The sequence below is a fragment of the Canis aureus genome, chromosome 21, assembly GCF_053574225.1.
Source record: "Canis aureus isolate CA01 chromosome 21, VMU_Caureus_v.1.0, whole genome shotgun sequence".
NCBI lineage: Eukaryota > Metazoa > Chordata > Mammalia > Carnivora > Canidae > Canis > Canis aureus.
This window is the reverse complement of record NC_135631.1, coordinates 41013269-41037471: the sequence shown is the minus strand read 5'-3', so window position 1 is coordinate 41037471 and position 24203 is coordinate 41013269. Positions and strand designations below refer to the sequence as shown.

General features: G+C 38.6%; 1 protein-coding gene across 22 annotated transcripts in view; it reads left to right on the top strand.

The window, feature by feature from the left end:
• SRPK2 (SRSF protein kinase 2) overlaps positions 1-24203 on the top strand; it is a 266464-nt gene that overhangs the window by 187030 nt on the left and 55231 nt on the right. For all 22 annotated transcript variants that reach the window (XR_013360362.1, XR_013360360.1, XR_013360359.1 and 19 more), the window contains 4 exons: positions 13637-13745; positions 14827-14914; positions 15108-15195; positions 18241-18347. Coding sequence is in view for 18 of the 22 variants with exons in the window: in XM_077863989.1 (XP_077720115.1) it covers positions 13637-13745; positions 14827-14914; positions 15108-15195; positions 18241-18347 (392 nt within the window). In the remaining 4 variants the exon portion in view is untranslated. The remainder of the gene's footprint in view (positions 1-13636; positions 13746-14826; positions 14915-15107; positions 15196-18240; positions 18348-24203) is intronic.

Genomic DNA, 24203 nt, shown 5'->3' with positions numbered 1-24203 from the left:
GAGACACGGAGGGAGAGGCAGAGACACAGGCAGAGGGAGAAGTAGGCTCCCTGCAGGGACTTGATCCCAGGACCCTGGGCTGAAGGCAGGTGCCAAATGAGCCACCCAGGGATGCCCACTGTCATTCCTTTTTAAAACCTTTTTTTAAGATTTTATTTTTAAGTAATCTCTACTTAAAAAAGTAAAGCCCATGCTAAGAGGGGAGAGGAGAGAATGTCCTTTAAGAATTTCAAATAATTTCTATTTACTCTTCCTTTGCCCACAAAGCAAGTAAGGAGAAATAAGGTATAAAAGCTGTAAAAATCATAAGATCCCAATACAGCCTTAACCTCATTGTTTCATTAATAATGAAAGTCTAAACATGACCAACTCTCAAGGCTCTTCACAATCTGATCCCAACATGCTTCTCTTGTTTTCTTCTTAGCCTCAAATCTTATTTTAAACATGCCTTCCTGCTGTTGTAATTTACCTTTTGCTATCTCTTTTTCCTTCTGGGCCTTCCTCTGTTTTTCTGTTATAGGGTAATATTAACTCAGAATTTAATGTAAACCCACATCTTAATCTGGTAAAGCCTTCTGAGTTTCTCTCTGACACCATACCAAGGAACAGAGAACTGGCCTCGCTCGAATCTGTGTCTCCTGTGTTCTCTGCTTTTTCCCTCATGTTTTTATTGATCTAGTTACTGTGTGCTAGGAATACTGTCTTTCTCCTCATAGTGTTTAAAATCTCCTGGAATAGGGGCACCTGGCTGGCTCAGTCTGTGGAACGTGCGGCTCTGGATCTTGGGGTTTTGAATTTGAGCCCCACGTTGGGTGTAAAGATTACCTAAAAAAAATAAAATCTTTAAAGTAAAATCTCCTGGGAATGACAAATGAGAAAATGAATAATTAAAATATTGTACTTTGAAACAGAACATACTGAGACATTAGAGAGGTACATAAGAGAAGTATAAGACAGGAGCTTCTCCTCAGCCTGGAAAATCAGGAAATGCTTCCAAGCAGGAGGGCCTTGTTTGAGCTTAACCTGTAAGATAAGTAGGTGTTAATCATATCCTAACATTTTACATAATTGAGACATATTTTACACATAGAATTCATGGAATATAATAGACAAATAGATGAGGAAATTATAGAAAAGAATAATTAGGGCAGCCCGGGTGGTTTGGCGGTTTAGCGCCGCCTGCAGCCCAGGGCGTGATCCTGGAGACCCTGGATCGAGTCCCGCATCAGGCTCTCTGCATGGAGCCTGCTTCTCCCTCTGCCTGTGTCTCTGCCTCTCTTTCTCTCTCTCTGCATCTCTATGAATAAATAAATAAAATCTTAAAAAAAAAGAATAATTAGTCACATTAAGGTAAATACATAAAGATTTATTAATATATATCTGTACAGTTTATGAGTGTGTAAATTTTTCCCTGGGTTTCTTAGTCATCAAAGCGAGGAAGGAAGTGTAATGGTTATGAGACTGACAGTTTTCATAAGATGAAAACAAACTAGTCACTCTAAACAAGAGTGCTTTTTCGTGGTGCTAAAGATAAATCTATCATGAACCAAGATATTTCTGAGATTTTATTCTTCCTACAAGCTGGTAAGTTAGCCAGCCAGTTTCATAGATGCTTGCAGAAGACCTGAGACTCCTGAGTCAGAAACGGAGGGTTTGATGACTCACAGAGCCACAAACAGCATGTGTTCATGTCCATTCTGGTTATCCCTGACCCTAAATCCCACAAGGGCCCTGTGGAGGCAGGCAGGGCCAGGTGGATTCTCTGCATGCTGTGCTTTGTATCAAAGTTAAGGAACTTCAAGCTTAGGAAACTCTAATCTTTTATGGGTATGCAGCCAAACCTGCCTAACCTTTGTTCCCGAGGGGAGATATTTATCATACTGGACAGCAAATCACTGTATCCTCTTCTCCAGTGGGAGTTAGTATGTCTGTTTTCCAAGGTTATTCACTTTGGAAACCTTTGAAAGATAGTATGGAACAAGGACGATCAATGTCTATATTCAAAAGATGTGCAGAAATCTGGTTGGTTTGGGACCAGGTTCTCTCATGACATTACAGTCAAGCTGGGGCTGCAGTAATTTGTAGGCTTGACTGGCCTACAGGATCTGCTTCCCTGATCATTTTGGAGGTTGTTGGCAGGTCTCAGTTCCTTACTGCTGTTGGCTAGAGGTTTCAAGTACTTAACACATGCGACTCTCTACAGGGCTGCTCACAACAAGGCAACGAGGTGGAGAGGAAGCACTCAAGATAGAAGCCACAGGGACACCTGGGTGGCTCAGCAGTTGAGCATCTGCCTTTGGCTCAGGTTGTGATCCTGGAGTCCCGGGATTGAGTCCCACACCAGGCTCCCTGCATGGGACCTGCTTCTCCCTCTGACTGTGCCTCTGTCTCTGTGTGTCTTTCATGAATAAATAAACAAAATCTTATAAAAAATAAATAAGATAGAAGCCACAGTTTCTATAAAACTATGATAAGCCAACACTCTAATTTCTTGGGAAATGACAAAAACTTGAATTTTGAAAATCTTGATTGTTTTATAAGTATATTTTAATGTTTAACCATTGATAGACAAAAAGATGAATTTCTTCAATCAATGTGATACATTAATTATATCAATAAAAGAAGATAAAAAGCATATGGTCATTTCAGTAGATGCAGAAAAAGCATTTGACAAAATACAAAACTCATTCATGATAAATACTCTCAAAAAAGTAGGTTTACGGGAAACATACCTCAACATTCATAATAAAATAATATGAAAAACAGTGAACTTCATACTCAATGGAGAAAAACTGAGAGCTTTTCCCTTAAGGTCAGGAACAAGACACAGAAGTCTATTCTTACCACTTTTTTTTTCTTTGAAGATTTTTTTTTATTTATTTGAGACAGAGCATGTGCACATGAAGTCAGCAGGGGAGAGGGGTAGAGGGACAGGAAAAGAATTTGAAGCCGACTTCTCGCTGAACATAGAACCTGACATGGGGATCAACCTCACAACCCCAAGATCACGATCTGAGCCAAAGACAAGAATCTGATGTTCAACCCACTGAGCCACTCAGGTAACCCCACTCTTACCACTTTTATTCGTATTGGAAGTCCTAGCCACAGCAGTCAGATAACAAAAAAGAAAAAAAGGAAAGGCATCCAAATCAGTAAGGAAGAAGTAAAACTTTCATATTTGCAGATGACATGTTATGATATATAGAAAACCCAAAAGATTCCACTAAAAAACTGCTAGAATTGGTAAATGAGTTCAGTAAAGTTGCATGATATAAAATCAGTATACAGAAATCTGTTGCATTTCTATATACCCATAATGAAGTAGCAGAAAGAGAAACTAAGAAAACAATCCCAATTACAATTGCATCAAAAATTATAAAATAGCTAGGAGTAAACTTAATCAAACAGGTGAAAATGACTTGGACTCTGAAAACTACAAAATATTAATAAAAGAAATTGAATACGACACAAAGAAATGAAATGACATTCTATACTCATGGATTGGAAGAAATTTATTGTTAAAATGTCCATACTGCCCAAAACAATCTACAGATTTAATGCAATCCCTATAAAAATACCAATAGCATTTTTCACAGAACTAGAATAGGCAGTCCTAAAATTTGTATGGAACCACAAAAGAACGGGGCACTTGGGTAGCTCAGTGGTTGAGCATCTACCTTTGGCTCAAATTGTTATCCTGGGGTCCTAGAATCGAGTCCTGCATCGGGTTACCCAGACGAAACCTGCTTCTCCCTCTGCTTATGTGTCTGCCTCTCTCTCTGTCTCTGTTGAATAAATAAGTAAGATGTCTTTAAAACAAAACAAAACAAAACAAAACAAAACAAAACAAAACAAAGCCACAACATATCCCGAATAGCCAAAGCCATCTTGAAAGAGAGACAAAACTGGAGGTATCACAATTCCAGACTTCCAAGTTAAATTACAAAGCTGTAGGAATCAAAATAGTATGTTACTGGCACAAAAACAGACACAAGATCAAGGGAAAAGAATTTGAAAACCCAGGAATAAACCCACAATAACATGGTCAATTTTCAACAAAGAAGGAAAGAATATGCAATGGAAAAAAGTCTCTAACAAATGGTGTTGGGAAAACTGGGCAGCTTCATGCAAAAGAATGGAACTGGACCACTTTCTTCTACCATACACAAAAATAAATTGAAAACGGATTAGAGACCTAAATGTGAAAACTGAAACCATAAAAATCCTAGAAGAGAGCATATGTAATAATTTTTCTGACATTGGCCATAGCAGCGTTTTTCTAGATATGCCTCCTGAGGCAAGGGAAAGAAAAGCAAAAATAAACTATTGGGAATACATTGAAATAAAAAACTTCTGCACAGTGAAGGAAACAAAACTAAAAGGCAGCTTACTGAACGAGAGAAGATATTTTCAAATGACATATCTGATGAAGGGTTAGTATCCAAAATATTTAAAGAACCGATACAACTCAACACCCCAAAACCAAATAATCTAATTTAAAAGTGTACAGAAGACATGAACAGGCATTTCCCCCCAAAAAAGACATCCAGATGGCCAACAGACACATAAAAAGATGCTCAACATCACTCATCATCAGGGCAATTCAAATCAAAACCACAATGAGATATCACACCTGTCAGAATGGCTAAAATAAAAAAACAACAAATAACATGTGTTGAGGATGTTGAGAATAAAGGAACCTTCTTACAGTGTTGGTGGGAATGTAAGCTGGTGTAGCCACTGTGGAAAACAGCATGTAGTTTCCTCAAAAAGTTTAAAATAGTACTACCTTACAATCTAGTATTTGGACTATTGAGTATTTACCCAAAAAATACTAATTCAAATGGATACATGCACTGCCTATGTCCATTCCAGTTTTATTTACCATAGACAAACTATGGAAGTAGCCCAAATGTCCATCAATAGATGAATTTACAAAGAAACACACACACACACACACAGGAATATTAAGCGGCCACAAAAAATGTAATCTTGTCATTTGCAACAACATGGATAGAGCTGGAGAGTATAATGCAAAGCAAAATAAGGCAGAGAAAGACATACCATGTGATTTCACTCATGTGGAATTAAGACACAAATAGGCAGAGGAAAAAGAGACAAACCAAGAAACAGAGTTTTTAAAAAAGATTTTATTTTTTAGAGTGAGTGTGGAGAGGGGCAGAAGGAGAGAGAGGGGGGATCCCATGATCCTGAGAACACGATGGAAACCAAGATGCCGTCACTCTTAACTATAGAGAACAAACTGATGGTTACCAATGAAGGGGGGGGGGGTTAATAAAAAGGTGATGAGGATTAAAGAGGTACACTTATCATGATGTGCACTGAGTTTATGGAATTGTTGAATTGCTATACTGTACACGTGAAACTAATCTAACACTGTATGTTAACTCTCCTGGAATTAAAAACCTTTAGAGAAAGAAAAGTTGGGGATCCCTGGGTGGCTCAGCAGTTTAGCGCCTACCTTTGGTTTGGGTTGTGATCCTGGGGACCCGGGATCGAGTCCCACATTGGGCTTCCTGCATGGAGCCTGCTTCTCCCTCTGCCAGTGTCTCTGGCTCTCTCTGTGTGTATCTCTCATGAATAAATAAATAAAATCTTAAAAAAAAAAGAAAGAAAAAAGTATCTTTTTGACATTTGATAGCTATAAATCATCATCATATCTGGAGTATCACAAGCCTTTTACTAATTGGACTATGTTAATAAGTTAGATTACCCATTGGGCCAGTTTTACCATCTTAACTAGATGTTGACCGTACCCTGAAGCCTGGTCTGCTGACTCATTAATCTGTCATTAGTCACAGTGGATTTGGATAATGGCAGAGCAGCAGTGAGCACTTAAGTGGCACTGAATATGGGCCCAGGTATGGTTCTGAGCAGGTGACTGTAGGGGCAGGTATGCAGAGAAACAGTAATTTGCTCAGTGTTACTACATAGCTGGCGAGTGCCAGTGCTGATTGAAATCAGCATCCTTTTAAAAACACAAATCTAATAAATAAGTAGTTGGCAGGCGAGAGCTTAAAATTATTTGTTGGACTTCCTGTTAACATTTTGTATATTGAAGGTCTCTCAATCTATGGATTCTACTTAAATCTCTGTGGCTCCACTGCAAAAATTGTTTCTGTGTTTTATCATATTTTATGTTCAAGTAACTTGTTACTTCTTTAGGTCACAGATAAATAGGAATCCTCTTTTGGGGCATTTTCCTTTGCTCTGGGTTTCCCTATAGAGCTCTCTCCCATTCATTAGTGTTACAGAGAATATTTGGTGATAACACAAGTTAATTTATAATTAAAAGGGGTTTTTTTTAGATTTAATTTTTTTATTAGAGAGAGAGAGAGAGACCGAGATCACCTAGGGGGTGGGCTTGATCAGGGAGAGAAACAGCAGCTAGGGGTGAAGGAGGAGGGAAAGACTCCTTAGCTGACTCTGCACTGAGCAAGAGCCTGACTCAGGGCTCCATCTCACGATCATGACCTGAGCTGAAATTTTCTCTTACTTGCTTTGTTATATACATATATGCATTTTTCTTTTTTCTTTTTTTTAAAAGATTTTATTTATTCTTTTGACACACAGAGCATAAGCAGGGATACTGGGAGAAGGAGAGGTAGAAGCCGACTCCCCGCTGAGCAGGGAGCCAGATGGGGGGCTCCATCCTGGGACCTCGATGTGGGGGTTGATCCCAAAACCCTGAGATCGTGACCTGAGCCGAAGGCAGACGCTTAACCAACTGTGCCCCCAGGTGCCCCTTGGAACATTTTTTCTTTTACCGAGTTATTGAAAAGGAAGTTCTAAAAATCATGAGTTTTTACTCCAAAAAATCATTGGCAGATTATCTAAGAAAAAGCACTCTCATTATATAGCCATAATGTCATTGTTACAACTAAGAAAATAATTCCATAATATTATCTAAAATCCATATCTTACCTTTTATACCAGTTTTTTTTTTTTTTATTTTTATAATCTGGGTCCTAATTGGTTTAGCCATTACATTAACTTTTTTTTTTTCATCCTCTATGAATGAACGCCCTCTTCTTTTAGTTCTTTGGCAACTTTAGGTCCAAGGCTGTCTATAGGTTTTTCACAAATGCTCTTGTTGCTACTTTGTCCAGAATTTTGATCTGGAATGCATGTTAGATATCAGGAAATGTGGTTTATTTGTTTGTTTTTCCTGTTTATTGAACTAATCATATGGTTTCTAAGTTTTTATTTCTGGGATAAAACCCGCCTGGTCATGGAGTATTATCCTTTTCATATGTTTAATTAGATTTGATGAAATTTTGTTGAGAATTTTTATATTTACATCATGGGGAAAATTGGTCTGTAGCTTTCTTATAATGTCTTTGTCTTTGGAATCAAAGTAATGCTGGCTTCATAGATTGAGATTGGGAGTGTTTCCTCCTTTTCAGTTTTCAGGAAGTATGTAGAATTGTTAGTATTTTTCCTGTAAATGTTTGATATTATTCACCAATTTGTTTTTTATGGGAAGATTTCTAACTACAAATTGATTTAAAAAAAAAAAAAAACTGATACAGAGGAGCGCCTGGGTGGCTCAGATGGTTAAGTGTTTGCCTTCCAGCTTAGGTCATGATCTCCAGAGTTGCAAGATGCAGTCCCTGCTCAGCAGGCAGTCTGTTTCTCCCTCTCCCTCTGTCCCTCCCCTCTGCTTGTGGGCACTCGTGTGTGTGTGTGTGTGTGTGTGTGTGTGTGTGTGTGTGTGTGTTTGTGTGTGTGTGCGCGCGCGCGCGCGCGCGCATGCGCACACACACTCTCTCTCTCTCTGTCTCTCTAAAATGAATAAAATCTTTAAAAAAAAAAAAAAAAAAAAAAACCGGGATCCCTGGGTGGCGCAGCGGTTTGGCGCCTGCCTCTGGCCCAGGGTAGGATCCTGGGACCTGGGATCGAATCCCACATCAGGCTCCCTGCATGGAGCCTGCTTCTCCCTCTGCCTATGTCTCTGCCTCTCTCTCTCTCTCTCTCTGTGTGACTATCATAAATAAATAAAAAAAGATTTAAAAAAAAAAAAAAAAAACCAAACTGGGCAGCCCCGTGATGCAGCGGTTTAGCGCCGCCTACAGCCCAGGGTGTGATCCTGGGGACCCGGGATCAAGTCCCACGTCAGGCTCCTTGCGTGGAGCCTGATTCTCCCTCTGCCTGTGTCTCTGCCTCTCTCTCTCTCTCTGTCTCTGTCTCTCACGAATAAATAAATAAAAAATAAATAAATAAATAAATCCCCAAACTGATAGTTATTTAGGTAATTCTTTTTTTTATAATAAATTAATTTTTTATTGGTGTTCAATTTACCAAAATACAGAATAACACCCAGTGCTCATCCCGTCAAGTGCCCCCCTCAGTGCCCGTCACCCATTCACCCCCATCCCCCGCCCTCCTCCCCTTCCACCACCCCTAGGTATGTAATTCTTGATTGGAGCTTGGGTGTGTTGTGTTTTTCATGGTATTTGTCCATTTCATCTGTGTTTTCATATTTATACGTATAAAATTGTTTGTAATATTCTTTTATTATCTTGTAATAGCTATAAAATATGTAGTGATGTCACCTCTCTTGTGTTGGTAATTTGTGTTTTCTTTCTTTTTTCCCTGGTCAACTTAGCTAGTTTATTATTTTCATTTTCTTAAAGAACCAGCTTTTGGTTTCGCAGATTTCTATTTTTCTGCTGCTGCTTTCACTAATTACAGCTTATATGTTTATTCTTTTCTTTCTTCTGCTTATTTTGTTTTTTTTTTTCCTTAAGATTTTATTTATTTATTCATGAGAGACACAGAGAGAAAGGCAGAGACATAGGCAGAGGGAGAAGCAGGGTCCCCCTCAAGGATCCCGGGATCATGCCCTGAGCCCAGGCAGACAGATGCTTCACCATTGAGCCCCCCAGGCATCCCTCTTTACTTACTTTGACTTACACTTTTTTTTGGGGGGGGGGTTGTTTTGTTTTGTTTTTGTTTTAGCTGGAAAGAACTTATTGATTTGAGATCTTTTTTCTGATATGGGCATTTGGTGCTCTAAATTTTCCTCTTAAATTTTAATGTCTTTGCAATATTTCACAGATGCTGATGTTAGATTTTCATTTAGTGTAAAATACTTAATAATTTTCTTATGATTTCTTCTTTATCTCATGGGTTATTTTAAAGTGTATTATTTTCCCAATTTTGTGATATTTTTACTCCATTTTTATTGAATTTTGTTGTGGTCTGAGAACATGCCATGACTTGAATCTTTTCTGTTTAAACTTTTTTTTTTTTTAAGATTTTATTTATTTATTCATGAAAGACACAGAGTGGCAGAGACACAGGCAGAGGGAGAAGCAGGCTCCATGCAAGGACCTGATGTGGGACTCGATCCTCGGTCTTTGAGATCATGACCTGAGCTGAAGGCAGATGCTCAACCACTGAGCCACGCAGGCGTCCCTTAAACTTGTTTTTTGCCCAGCATATGGTTTATGTTGTTACATGTTCCTTGTACTTGAAAAAAATATTTGCTATTGATTAGAATATTCTATAAATGTCGATTTTATCAAGGTGGTCGGTGGTGTATTCAAATCTTTTATATCCTTGTTGCTTTTCTATCTCTTTGTTCTATTAACTTTTGAGGAAAGAGTATAGGTATCTCTAGTGATCCCAGGTTTGTCTCTATAATTGTTTTGTGAACAAACTTCTTTTTACCATCTCTTCCTTTTTTAAGACTCTTGAAGGTGATTCTCAGGTTTTTCTTCAGACCTTTACAAAGCCTTCAGTGATTGTGGAGAGAAACCTCCCCATCAGAGGACTGAGAAACTAGTGTTCACACCAAAAAAATGAGTACTTAATAGCACCTTGATTAGAAAATAAAGACAGCTGAAAATACTTCCAGACTATTGTGTATGATAGAGTTCTGAACTTTTGATTCACTCAAATTGACCTTATTTTTGGCTCAGCAAGGAAAAGGGAGACGTCTTTATCTTTGGCCAACAATTCAGAACAGCTAGGAAGGATAGTTTTAGAATTGTCTTCTTTGGAGCCTTGATGGTTTGAGTAGAGCTTGAGTGACAGTTTTCTTCAGTGTGCTAGAGGGATAGGGGTTGGACAAGAAATCAGCAAGTGAACTTAATTACTTAACAGTCCATTTTTATTCCCTTGGATTTGTCATCCGATCTAATATTTATTTTTTTAAATAATTAAAGGTAAATTTCTAAGTGACAAGTGCATGGTTTTTATATTAAATAATACAAATACTAATGGGCAGCCCGGGTGGCTCAGCAGTTTAGCACCACCTTTGGTCTAGGGCGTGATCCTGGAGACCCGGGATCGAGTCCCACATCGGGCTCCCTGCATGGAACCTGCTTCTCCCTCTGCCTGTGTCTCTGCCTCTTTGTGTGTGTGTGTCTCTCTCTGATGAATAAATAAATAAATTCTTTAAAAATCAATCAATCAATCAATCTGAAGTACAAATGTGTCAACCAAACGCAAGTCATATAGTTCACAAGTGCGTGAGCCTTTCTGGTACTCTCCCTGATGTCATGACCAGGATCTTAGGCGTAGCACTGCTGATAAATTCCTGCATTGGAGATAAGGAGATGTCCTTATCTAGTTTGTGACTGTTCTCAAGATTCCTTGTGTGCTAGACAGTATTGTAAGCCATGGAGTGTTCATTGCTAGTAGTCATTATGGTGCACACTGTTTGCTGATCTCAGGGAATTGGAGAATTTATTGGCAGAGTTACAGGAGTGGCCATTTCCTCTAACTCCATGGGTGTTGGGCAGGTTGGTGTGGTCTGCTGTGTGGAATCATGCTCTACCTTTCTGGCAGCATGAGTATTATTTACCCTTTTGTGGGAAGAGACTTGTTTTCTGTGGAGATCTGGGAGTTAGGGTAGAAGAATATATGGAATATAGTTTTGAAATTATTGTATGTCATGTTTTCAAAATCAAAGCATAAGTGTTTAGTACTTTTGTTTTACATTTGTATTCAACAATTGTCTCTCTGCCCCCTCTTGTTTTAGTTGGTCTGCCTTTAGGTATATTCTTTTTTTTTTTTTAATCCTCTGCTAAGTACATTACTCTTAGTTCATCTGTGGGCTTCTGAGATAACTGGACTAAATTAATAATTTTTGTTCAACTTTCAAAGCCCTATTGAGAAAAGGAATGGCTATGCTAAATAGTGCTCTTCTGTTCTTGCTCACATGTACACACTTTGGTTGTTGGAGAATCCAAGTCTGAAACATACCATAATGATAAAAATTTCTTCTCTTTATGCATAATTAAATTATTTTTAAATTTAGAGACTTTAATATTGGGAATAATATGCAATTAAGTAGTAAATAGCTTCTAATTAAGCTTTCAAGTGTTCCCTATATACTTCGACCGGGAAATAGTCCTGCAGTTGTTAAAAACGAAATCCATTTCTTTCTGGTGGACAAGGCATGGACTTTGGAGTCAAATTCGGTTTCCAGACCTCAACCTGCTTTGTGGGGTGGTTGTAAGAAATTACATAGACATTGGTGTTCCCTAAATACTTTTGTGTTGTGAAATGTGACTTTTTTTTTTTTAAAGGATCATTTCATGAACAAATATGTCTGGAATTTGCAGCATGCTCTCTTCTCTTTGAAATCCCCACTGTGTGTTAAGACATTGGGCTCTTAGAACGCTGTGGTCAAAACATCTGCTTTGCTTTGTTGAATTTCTTATTTCCTAGACTCTCCCTTCTCCCCACTTCTACCATGGAACACCAGCAACATATTGTGGAATTTACTTCCTTTCATGGAACATGGTTTTGAAAATAAAGTGCCTAGCACAATGCCCCTAATTTGTACTTGGAAAATTATAGTTTTTCTCTCCTTTTCAGTGTTAATTTTAATGGTTCAAAATTGTATTGTAAATTCAATTCACTTCAATTTTAGTTTAACCTTTTAAGTAAGTAATAAGCCATTTTTTTCTTCTCATTTTATTGAGATGTATTTCATAATATAGCACTGTATGAGCTTCAGGTATATAGCATCATGACTTGACCTATGTGTTTATTGTGAAATCACTACAATGAGTTTAGTCACCACCTATGTTATCTGCTATATTCTTAATTTATTATCTTTTAGTTCATATCTTTTACCCAGAATACTGTTAAAGGCTTTGTGTGTGTGTGTGTGTTTTTAAGATTTTATTTATTTATTCATGAGACACACACACACACACACACACACACACACACAGAGGCAGAGACACAGGCAGAGGGAGAAGCAGGCTCCATGCAGGAGCCCAATGTACAACTCAATCCCGGGACTCCAGGATCATACCCTAGGCCAATAGCAGATGCTAAACCACTGAGCCACCCAGGGATCCCCCTGTTAAAGACTTTGATATTAAAATCTGAGAAATCCAGGTGTAATGGCAGGAGAATAAGAATCTTTAAAACTCAGTATCTTGTCAAATTACTGCTTCACTAATTCAGTTAGGAAACAATCTAAATAAACCCAAAAAATATTCATAGTATTTCTTGAAGTTTACTCCTAGCCTTCTGAAAGAAACTTAGATACATTAAAAGATGTGGCTTGAATACTTCCTGCACCTGCTCTGAGCCTCTGAACACTAGCTGGGAAGGACCTATCCACGGACCTATCCTTCCTTGAGTGACTTGTAAGAATTGACTTGCAGACTTGAAAAATGAGAGATAATGTTGCAATAAAGAAGCGGATGTTATAAGAATAAAAAGTCAGAAAGCATTATGTGTATTTTAGTAAAAAATTAAGGTAGATAAAAAGAATAAAAGTAATTTTATACCCAGAGATGTTTGTTGCAAACATCTTATCCCCCTAGATTTTTCCTGGTGTATTTCACAAAAATGGTATCACATTCTTCATGCTACTTTGCAGCCTGTTTATTTTACTTACAAATACAGAGTAAAGGTCTTTTTATGCCAGATATTTATGAAAGCACTCTTTTACCTTTCCCAAGTATCTGCCTCCACAGGGTATGCTCTCTCACTCTCCATCCTATTTCTCAGCAGTGGTTTGAGGTTGGAGAAGTCAGGGGAGAGAGGAGTGAGCTGTGTTGGAGGGTGAACTGTTGTACATTATATGATTCCTTGTTGGTTATACACTAACTATTGGTGTATGCAGATTTACTCAGAGTACACATTTTTTATTTTGCTGAGTTATTATACTAACCCAAGAAGATTTGCATTGAATTTATTGCTTAGAAAAGAAGATGACATTGTATGGAAAAGTCAAGAACTGGTGTGTGCATATTATGTACACAAATTACTGTTACAGAGTGCTTGATGGCTTGTCTGAGTTAAATCAGAATGAACAGAAGGGCTTTTTAGGCAAAGGACATTTTTCTCTCGATGAAAGATACTTTCAAGAAAAATGTTGTATTATTAAACATATTTTGATCTGATTTTAGTACTTAGAGCTTTCTTAAATGGACTCAAGAACTGACTAAAGGGTGCACCTGGCGGGCTCAGTCAGTAGAGCATGTAATTCTTGATCTTGGGGTCTTGAGTTCAAGCTCCACATTGAGTATAGAGATTAATTGAAAAATAAATACAATCTTAAAAAAAAAAAGAACTGACACAAAGGAAGAGATTTTATTACTATTTCTCTGAAATTAAAAAAAAAATTTTTTTATAACAGGTGGCTACCATCCGGTGAAAATTGGAGACCTCTTCAATGGCCGCTACCATGTTATTAGGAAGCTAGGATGGGGACACTTCTCAACTGTCTGGCTGTGCTGGGATATGCAGTAAGTGTTCTTTGTCATTTGTGCATTTAGTTTCTGGACTAGTTCAACCTTTATAATACAATATGGCTGAGGAGCATGCCTACTTCTGTTGTGGCATGTATACTACTTGGCATAAGCCTGCCCCACTCACCTAGACACCCACCCACCCCAGTCAGAAGTTCTCTTGTCTGTTATCTTAATATATTAACTTTCTTCTGCTTTTATGTCTGAAGCTTATTCATTGAAATTGCATTGTATCACATATTCTTCTAATAATTCACCCATATCAGAGAAACATTCACATGTAAAATAATGATGTGTCGACCTTAAAAGTCAGTGGTTTCTAACTTTTTTTTTTTTTTTTTTACGGCTCCATAGTATGAAACTACAATGCTACCCCTTACACACATACATATATGGTGTGTATGTGTATGTACTAAAACAGAAGTGTTATAAAATAAGAATTACCTTTAATGTATGGATGAACTCTGATATTTTTCCAGTCTACCTTTTTTTTTTAATTAGGTAAAGACAACATGATGCAAAGAAGAGATTGTTTTGATCCATTAACCTATTGCTTAATTGCTGTTGCACAATTTGAAAAGTACTGTCTTGTTTTTTTTTTTTTTTTTTCAAGATTTTATTCATTTATTCATGAGAGAGACAGAGAGACAGACACACAGGCAGAGGGAGAAGGCTCCATGCAGGGAGCCCGATGTGGGACTCAATCCCGGGACTCCGGGATCACACCCTGGGCTGAAAGCAGGCGCTAAACTGCTGAGCCACCCAGGGATCCCCGAAAAAGTACTGTTTTAAAGGAAAGATTTTTAGAAGTTCCTATTTATTGGGATGCCTGGGTGGCTCAGTGGTTGAGCATCTGCCTTTGGCTCAAGTCCTGATCCTGGGGTCCTGGGATCAAGTCTTATATCACGCTCCCCGCAGGGAACCTGCTTCTCCCTCTGCCTATGTCCCTGCCCCTCTCTCTGTGTGTCTGTCATGAATAAATAAAATCTTTAAAAAAAGGAAGTTTCTATTTATTGAATAGATGTTATTATAATGATTACTTCTGTTAATATTAAAAATATGCATTTTTTTTTTAAAGGGGGAAAAGATTTGTTGCAATGAAAGTTGTAAAAAGTGCCCAGCATTATACAGAGACAGCCTTGGATGAAATAAAACTGCTCAAATGTGTAAGTATCCCCAAAATGTGAATAATGCAAGAAAAATTAATGACAAAATTTTACAGAGGAATTTTTAAGTTTGAATGATGAATCTTTTATCTTTAAAAACATCCATTTTACTAAAATGTTTTTAGTTGATTATAATGGAAATGACTTTCAGTCTTAAATATTTCTGTCCTTGAATTCATTTTTTTTCCTGTAGGTTCGAGAAAGTGATCCCACTGACCCGAATAAAGACATGGTAGTACAGTTAATTGATGACTTCAAGATTTCAGGCATGAATGGAATACGTATCCTTACTGATAATTCTTTTATTTCCTAGTGGCTTTTTACTTTTAAAATATGGAAATATTTCAAGCTTGTTTAAACTCCTGTTTGCTGTGCTGTATCAATGTCTATATAAAGCCTCTACTGTCATCATAGAATGCTATAACATGGTATGCCGAAAATTCCCCAATTCCTGCCAGTCCATTTCAGTGTCTTGGGTAATCTCTCTGGGGTTGTACAGCATCTTAAACATTCTTCTTGTCCAGGCACCGTGCTCTTTACAGACAATCCCTCTACCTTCAATATCAAGCTGGGGAAGAACCATACATATGTGTAAGTAGAGAGCAGAGAAAGATTAGTCACAGTCATCATTACAGATGAAAAGGAGCAAAAGATCGGTTGTGTCAAGAGTCAGGGTCTTCTCCTTGCCAATCTTTTGCTCCTTCCATCATAACATGTTTGGAACAGATCCATCATTTTGGTATTTGACCTCCTCCAGCTCCAGAAGCCCGAGGACAAAGCCTTCTCCCAGCTTACAGCCCAGACTGGTACCCTGTTTCTGTATCTCCTAAGCTTTAATCCCTGAGCAGGCACTTCCTTCATACCCTGTATGTCTGAAGGAGGTTCTGTATTTCCTTCAGAGATTGGATTAGAGGGTACTAGTAAGTACCAGTGCCTGCTGATGTCACTTTGTCTTTTCCTCAAGATTATTTCTGGTTGTTGCTCAGTGCATTTTCCCCTCGTTTTTTTTTTTTTTTTTTTAAAGATTGATTTTTGAGGGAGAGATTGAAGAGGAGGAGGGGCAGAGAGAAAAGGAGAGAAAGAATCTCAAGCAGACTCCCCACTGAGCATGGAGCCCGATGCAGGGCTCAATCTCATGACCCTGAGATCACATACTGAGCTAAAATCAAGAGTCAGACGCTCATCCAAGTCATTCAGGTTCTGGTGTTCTTTCCACCACCCTATAGACAGAGCTGGTCCTTTGCCCTGTCTCCAGGTGAGCTTGTTTGTTTATGGGCAGGCAGGGCAGCTCCTCTTCTTAGTTTTGTAAGGCAGTTTGCTGGGATAGCTGAGAGAATTTCTTTGGAGAAACTACCTGATTTATAGGTAAATGGAGTGTTTTGGGTATATATACATTCCAGTGGCTGTTATTACTATTTTATAAAGCGCCAGGGAAACCATTATAGTCCAGGTTGTCAGTGCTTTGAGAAGATTTAGGTCATAATTTAGAAATCTTGGCCTTTGGCTCTGCGTCTTTTACCAACTGTAATCATTTTGCCATTTTTTATAATGATTTGGGAAATAGTAAGAAACTTCTGGCTTTATATTATCTGTGCATAAATCTATAATGTTCTCCTACAGTGTAGAAATGCTTTTTAAATTTTTCACTAAAAATATTTAAAGCAAAAAATAAAATAAAATAAAAATATTTAAAGCAACTGTGATAATTTGATTGGTAGATCTAGATATTATAGTACAAAATATTAAATCAATTAACCTGCTTTTAATAGCCTGTCTTTAGGCTTCCAGAGATGAACAATATATTCTAAAAAGGTTTCAGAGACATTATAAATCTTTCTGTATGAATAACATGAATATATTTGTATGATGGACTTTAGTGGGTCTACTTCTGCAGAGTCCCTGGTTGACTAGAATACCCAAATTCCTGAGATTTCATTATTAAATGCTATGTTCTATATTGTGATCTTACATCATTGAGAGCCTCCTGTAGTATTAAACTTGATCTGGTTCTGCAAAGAAAGATACTCTTGGGGGGTGCCTGGGTAGTCAGTCAGCTAAGCGTCTGCCTCCAGCTCAGGTCATGATCTCAGGATCCTGGGATCAAGCCCCGCATGGGGTGGGGGGGGGGTCCCTGCTCAGCAGGAAGTCTGCTTCTTCCTCTCCCTCTGCCCTTCTCTTGCTCATGCACGTGCGCACTCTCTCAAATAAATAAATCTTTAAAAAATATATATACTATTGAAGGAAAAGGTTAAATATCTTCACTGTGTTTTGTAAATTTCTATTTTATAAAATGTTTTATGTGTTAGGAATATAGGCAGGCAGGACACTTTTAAGAAAGGGTTTTTTGTTGCCCCCTCTCCCCCATCAGTTTTTTTTTTTTTTTTTTTTTTTAAGATTTTATTTATTTATTCGTGAGAGAGGGAGGGAGGGGCGCAGAGACACAAGCAGGCTCCATGCAAGGAACCTGACATGGGACTTGATCCTGGGTCTCCAGGATCAGGCCCTAGGCCGAAGGCGGCGCTAAACTGCTGAGCCACCCGGGCTGCCCTCCCATCAGTTTTTATGAGGTTTTAGCCTTGCTTACTTTCATTACTGCTGATTATCAGGGAGGGGGATGTTGAAATGAGCAAGAGTGCAGGGAGGTGCAAGGTTGCCTCATGACCCAGCAACTTTTGGACTGTGTGACACTGGGGATCTTTTCGGCTCCTGGGTTCACTGTGGTTGCTTCTGTGTAGGGGTAAGCATATTGTTTGACAAGCCTACACTGAGTAACATGTAGGATATAAGTACTTGGTAAATGTTAGATCTACCTATTTTGGTGAGAAACAGCCTGTGACCACTTTGGTATTATTGATGGTAGTGATGATGCATTTTTATTTTATTTTATTTTATTTATTTTATTTTATTTTATTTTATTTTATTTTATTTTATTTTATTTTATTTTATTTTATTTTATTTTATTATTTATTTTATTTTATTTTATTTTATTTTTATTTATTTTATTTTGATGTTGCATTTTTAAATGTTTTTTGTTGTTTCTTAGTGCACGCATGTAGGTGTGCATGATTGGGGATGGGGCACCATGGAGAATCCCAAGCAGTCTCCATGGTGAGCGTGGAGCCCAACGCGGGGCTCCTTCTCACTACCCTGAGATCATGATCTGACCCAATACCAAGAGTTGGACGCTTACCTGACTGCGCCACCCACGTGCCCCATGATACAGCATTTTATAAAGATAAAATTGCCAAGTGCTACAATGATACCGCTTTGAGTAATTGCCTCACTCCAGGAAATGTGTCCACACGTGATCCTTAACCATATCCCAGATGTCTGCATGGTCTTCGAAGTGCTTGGCCATCATCTCCTCAAGTGGATCATCAAGTCCAATTACCAAGGCCTCCCCGTACGTTGTGTGAAGAGTATCATTCGACAGGTGAGGAAGCCAGGGCAGCCCTGCCCTCCAGTGCCTAACTGGCTAGCCTTTCAGTGCAAATTGCTGTTCTTAAATACACACACATGTGCATGCTGTCACAGGTATAAATATAATCTCTTATAAATTTATACATGTACATTACAGTGTACATTTGAACTTGTTACATCAGTTTTATAATTATCTAATCACATGTCATTCTGTCTTGTGAAGAGGGCAGTAGGTAAATGTCAGGCATGCATTTCTTTTGGTGTATTGATCTTTTGTTAAGGTAAGTGATACGACATACTGAGGAATTGTTTTATCTAATATCATTACTATGAAATGACCCATTTAGTTCCTTATAAAATAGAGAAGAAATAGATAATTTGTGTTTGTTTATATGTATCTTTGGATGGAGGCTAAATGAAAGATAATGTAAAGAATATTTAAGTTATATCGGGAGTATCATGTTAGATTTGTACTTTATTCAATTGCCTTGACAAAAGAAAACCTTTAGCTGGGGTCTGATTCAAGTATGATGTTCTAGCAAATATTTATAGGATGAAAGTATACACATATGGAAGATCTCCTAATTAGAAATATCTACCAGATTCGGTTTTCTGCATGGAATATATCAATCTTATTCCTCATTGCCCTTATAGCCTACCTAGGAAAGTTACAGATACAATTTATTACTTGTTCTGCTGTCATGGACAATTGCCTTGGATAATTCTGCAGAGTAAGTAATATATCAGGGAGTCGCTTGGTTTGCTTGAGGAAAGGCTTATGTGATTTGGTGCCCATCCCTTGCCATCAAGGCCCAGAGCTGGAGCTAGACTTGTTCAGGGTCTCCAGACCTGAAACACAGGCCTGGGTCCAAATTTCTTACATAGGAAACAAATGATGGAATGAGTCACGGTTAAAGTATGAATTCAAGAGATGGGTGCCTACAGAAGAACCTTCCTAACAACTGTAGTATAGATAGTATTTGCTTATGTGCATATGAATAGGTTTTCATTTAATAAAGATTTCAAAGCTTAAATTGGTTTGTGAAAGCATCCTATCCTAGATTTTGCTTTTGAAGTTGTGTATAGGTCGCATCGTTCATCATTTATCTTTGTCTCTTTACACTGCAAATTGGCAGCTTGTCTTCTAACATTATAGATGTTACACAAAAAGAGAAATTGGAAAGAGGAGTGCTCTTTGCCTTGGCTTAGACAATGAAGTACTGTTCCTGGACGTAGTTGGTACATATACATGCCTGTTGTGAACTTGTGGTCAGCTTTGGCTTAATACTAATACCTGTTCTCTTTTAGATTTTAGATAGTAGCATTTTAATTTATTATTTTAACATGGTTAATATATCAAATCAAAAAAAATTTTTCCTTTAATGGGGGGGGGGGCGGTGGCAATTAACCTTTAACTGGAAATGTTTGATCCCTGAATGACACTTCCATATTTATGACTATTAGTGGTAACTGAACTCTAAAAAATCATTTTGTTAAAACTGAAAAAATTGGGAAGCCTGGGTGGCTCAGTGGTTGAGCATCAGCCTTTGGCTCAGGACGTGATCCTGGCATCCTGGGATCGAGTCCCACATTGGGCTCTTTGTGTGGAGCCTGCTTCTTCCCTCTGTCTTTCTCTCGGTCTGTCATGAATAAATAAAATCTTTAAAAAAAATGAAAAAATTTCTTAATTATCTCTGGTTAATCCTGAAAATATTAAGATTTACATATTCTACAATAAGCAAATAATTTGAGAAGCTCCAGCTCGCATGTATTTCACATAGATCTGTCATCCCCTGGAACCCTGTACTTGGAAAGATGTCCATGGTTCCATAGGGGACTGGCCATGTCTCAGGCTGGCTCATGAAAGAAGGTGACTCTCAGTTGAGCCATTGATATTTATTTTGTGTTCCAGAACGGGGAACTTTATTGCCTTTCTCAGCAAGTAAAAATGTCTGCAAATCTAAAGATGAAATTCATGGGATTTAATGGAATTTTCGTGGGTCCTTGCTGAATGAACAAATGATTTTAATGGGTGCGTCATTCCCTGTGTAATTCACACACACACCGTGCTTTGGAGACTGAGAACTCTTAGAGTGTTTTATTGGTCTAGAAAGATTTCGAGGTGAAATTTTCACCTGTACTTAGTCATCGTAGGCAATGTTAGAAGTTTTGATTTTAGTGTGACCCCACCTTTTATTTTATTATTAAAATATGGACTCTGGATTTTTCCCCTAAACTTTCTTTCCTGTAAGTTTTGTTTTTTGTTTTTTGTTTTTTTGTTTTTTGTTTATTTATCCTTGAGAGAGACAGAGACACAGGTAGAGGGAGAAGCAGGCTCCTGACAGGGAGCCTGATGGGGGACTTGATCCCGGACCTGGGATCACGCCCTAAGTGGAAGGCAGACATTCAACCACTGAGCCATCCAGGCGTCCCTCCCATGACTTTCAAAGTAGTAAATTGCTGTCTATCCCGGTTAATAATCCTTATAACCTGAATTTTCCTTCATTCCCTTTCACTCAGCCTATGGATTCAGTATTTCTGAGTATAGACCTTACAGTTACAGTGCTTCCTAAAACAGGCAAGATGGAGCAGCTTTCTAATACTCTTCCCACTCTGTGGCCTCCCTTGCCTTTGAAATCAGGTGTGGCTGACTTCTGGTTTCACTCACCTGCCATGTTTCACTAGTCACCTAGCCATCGATCCTTGCCATGGTGTGTGTTTTACTCCTGATCTTTGTGTTTCCGGCACCACCTTCCTTAGTTCAGACCCTTATCACCCCCAGCCAGTACCTTTTCATAGGCTCTCTACTCTCCCAGAGGCCTGCCCATCCTGCTCTATTTCCCTATGCCAATTTTTTCTCCTTTCCATTCCTAAACAAAACGTTGCTTCAGTAATTCATATTCCTCATTTAGAAACCTTTAGTGGCTTTCCAGTGCCTATTGTCTAAAGCTTAACATTTACTTTCAAGAAATGACATGTGGGATGATAAAGAGCTTGGGGTTTGGTGTCAGATGTACCCTTCTCTAGCCAGGAACTTAGGCTAAGTTCCTTAACTTCCTTAAGCCACAATTTCCTCATGAATAAAATGAGACTAATAAAGGTACCTTCCTTGCTAGATTATTTTTTAAATGTAAAGGGATGCTACCATTGATTATTACAAATTTTTATTCAGTGCTTAGTATGTGCCAGGCATAGTTATAAGTACTTTACAAATTTTAATCCATTGACTCTTTACAGTAACCCTATGAAATAAGTATTTTTACCCTTCTGATTTTATGGAAGAGGAAGGGAGGTGTGGAGAGGTTAAGTAACTTGCCCCAGTGATGAAGTAACTTAAAAAGTAGTAAGCTGTAGAACAGGCATTTATACGCAGATAGTCTGGCTCTGGCACTTTGGCTTTTAGCATCTTGCCAAGCAGCATAAAATAACTTTAGAATTGTACTTGGCCTAATGTCCAGTAAAAATTAAATCACTGTTCTTCTTGTGAATCTGTTTAAGGTTTTTCTGCCATCTGCTGTCAGCCCATATTTCCCTTCACAAATCCTGATTCAGCTTTTATTTCCTGGCAAGTGAATTTTTTCCCATAAATTGATAATAGATAATACATGTAAATGTTCTAAAATGTATGTCCTTCAGGTACCCAGTTTCTCTCCTAGAGTCAACCAAGTTACCAGTCTCCTATGAATGTTCAAAGATGCCCAAGCATCTATAAATACATGCAGATTTGTCAGAGTTTTTATTCATAAATTTTTACTACTTTCATTTTGTAGGTATTTTAGGGAAAGTACTCACCTGGCTGTTTATTAGCTGCACATCTTTGGTCATTTTTTTTTGTCTTAGGCTGCTGAAAACACCAACTTGTCTTTTCTACCCATATTTTTAAGGACTTTACCAAAATTCTGCTTCCATGACAGAGGCTTCCTTCCCACTCTACTCCAGTTAAGAGTGCTCTTTCTTCCCTTGTCCGTATGCCTACGCCCTCCATCTGGGCCTTTCCTGATGATCATAGTATCTTGCCCTATGAGCCACGGTTTCACAGCCCTGGCACTGTTGACATTCTGTACTGGAAAATTCCTGTTGTGGGGACCTGTCTCGTGCATTGCTAGGTGTTCATCAGCATTCCTAGCCTCAACCAACTAGATGCCTGTATCAGCCACCCCCACGCCAGGTGTGACACTTATAAAGGTCTCTAAAAGTTGTCAGATGTCCCTGAGGATGTAGAATTCCCTCTTGTGGAAAACCACTGAAAACCAGTGTGCACCTTTGCCAGTAGGCTTAACTTCAAATGATAACTTTGGCACTTACTGTTTTGTGACCCTGATCAAATGATGCAGCTTCTGTGAGTCTGTTTCCTCATTTGTGAAATTGGGATAATATTAGATGATTTGTGATTAACAGGAGGGGCTATTGATAGAGCATCCAGCGTGATGACCAGCGTGAAGTAGCCAGTGTGTGTCTCCACCTGTGTTGTGAGCTCTTGGAGTTATGAATTCTACGGGGGTTCTGTGTCTCTTTGTAACTTCCTTCATGCCATAGGTGGTGAAGGAATGTTTTTCGTAGGTTGTCTTTCCTTAAATGAAAGAAAGGGTCTACGTTTCTCTTTTTGTTCTACAAAATGGCTCGCTTTCTGTGATTGGATGTGCTGGTAGACAAACATTACCACTTGTTTATATTTTAAAAGCAATGACATGATTTAATCATCTGCCTTTTCAGGGCTTCCCATGCACTGTTCTCAGTCCTTTGGTCAGTTCTTAGCTGTCCTCCTGTAGCCATGGTGACTTGCTGGTGGCGTCTGGGATGCTGTGTGCAGCCCCTGCCTCTCCCAGGCTGCCTTCTTAGCTCAGGTGTGTGGAATCTTGTGTTAGTCTCTTCACCCTCTGGCTTTCATGTCTTACTTCTTCTTAAATCAGCTTTATTGAGGTCTGTTTCATGTTTTTCTTTTATTTCTAAATCCGGAAGAAACAGGATGCTAGTGTTGGCTGTGTTTATTTGTAGCGCTTGAAAGGTATGCTGCAGGTGCTGGCTTCTTCAGACAGTGTTGCTGTTCCTTAAACGTGACTTTGACTTGCTCATATATTGAAAGGGTCACTGACATTTTACTTTTTAAAATCTTATGGTGTAATTCACTGCCCTTTATAGGAACCCTGTAAGGAAATGGCTTCTTTGTAAGGGCAAGGCCCTGGTTTGGTGACTTTGCTAAAATACTAGGAAAACTAGCAGTTATAGCTTGTAGCTCTGGATTTTTAAATTATTATTAATCTTTTCTGTAACTATGAATGTCAATGGCAGTTACAATGCTCTTTAGACTCCCACGTTTTTAAGCGCTGATTTGAATTCAGGTGGTATAATTTTGGAACCCGTGCTCTCAAGTGCAAGGCCCTATGTCTACATAGAAAGATCTGGGAGCATTTAAGTTACAGCATGTTTATCAAAGTGTACATTCGTGGGTCTGTTTGTGGTAAATGGTTTTCTTTTCCTTCTTAGTAGAGCTGGCAATTAGATTGTTTAAAAGAATAGCCATTAGATGTTATTTACTAAGTGATTTATTTTTTTTTAAGTTTTTAATTTATTTATGATAGCCACACAGAGAGAGAGAGAGAGGCAGGCAGAGACACAGGCAGAGGGAGAAGCAGGCTCCATGCAGGGAGCCCGACATGGGATTCGATCCCGGGTCTCCAGGATCGTGCCCTGGGCCAAAGGCAGGCGCCAAACCGCTGCGCCACCCAGGGATCCCTACTAAGTGATTTATAATTGGTAACATGCACTGTACTATGTAAGCTAAGGGGACTTGTAAAATGCAGTGTTTTTCCGGGCTGCTTGGGTGGCTCAGTTGATTGAGCATCTGCCTTCGGCCTAGGTCATGATCTCG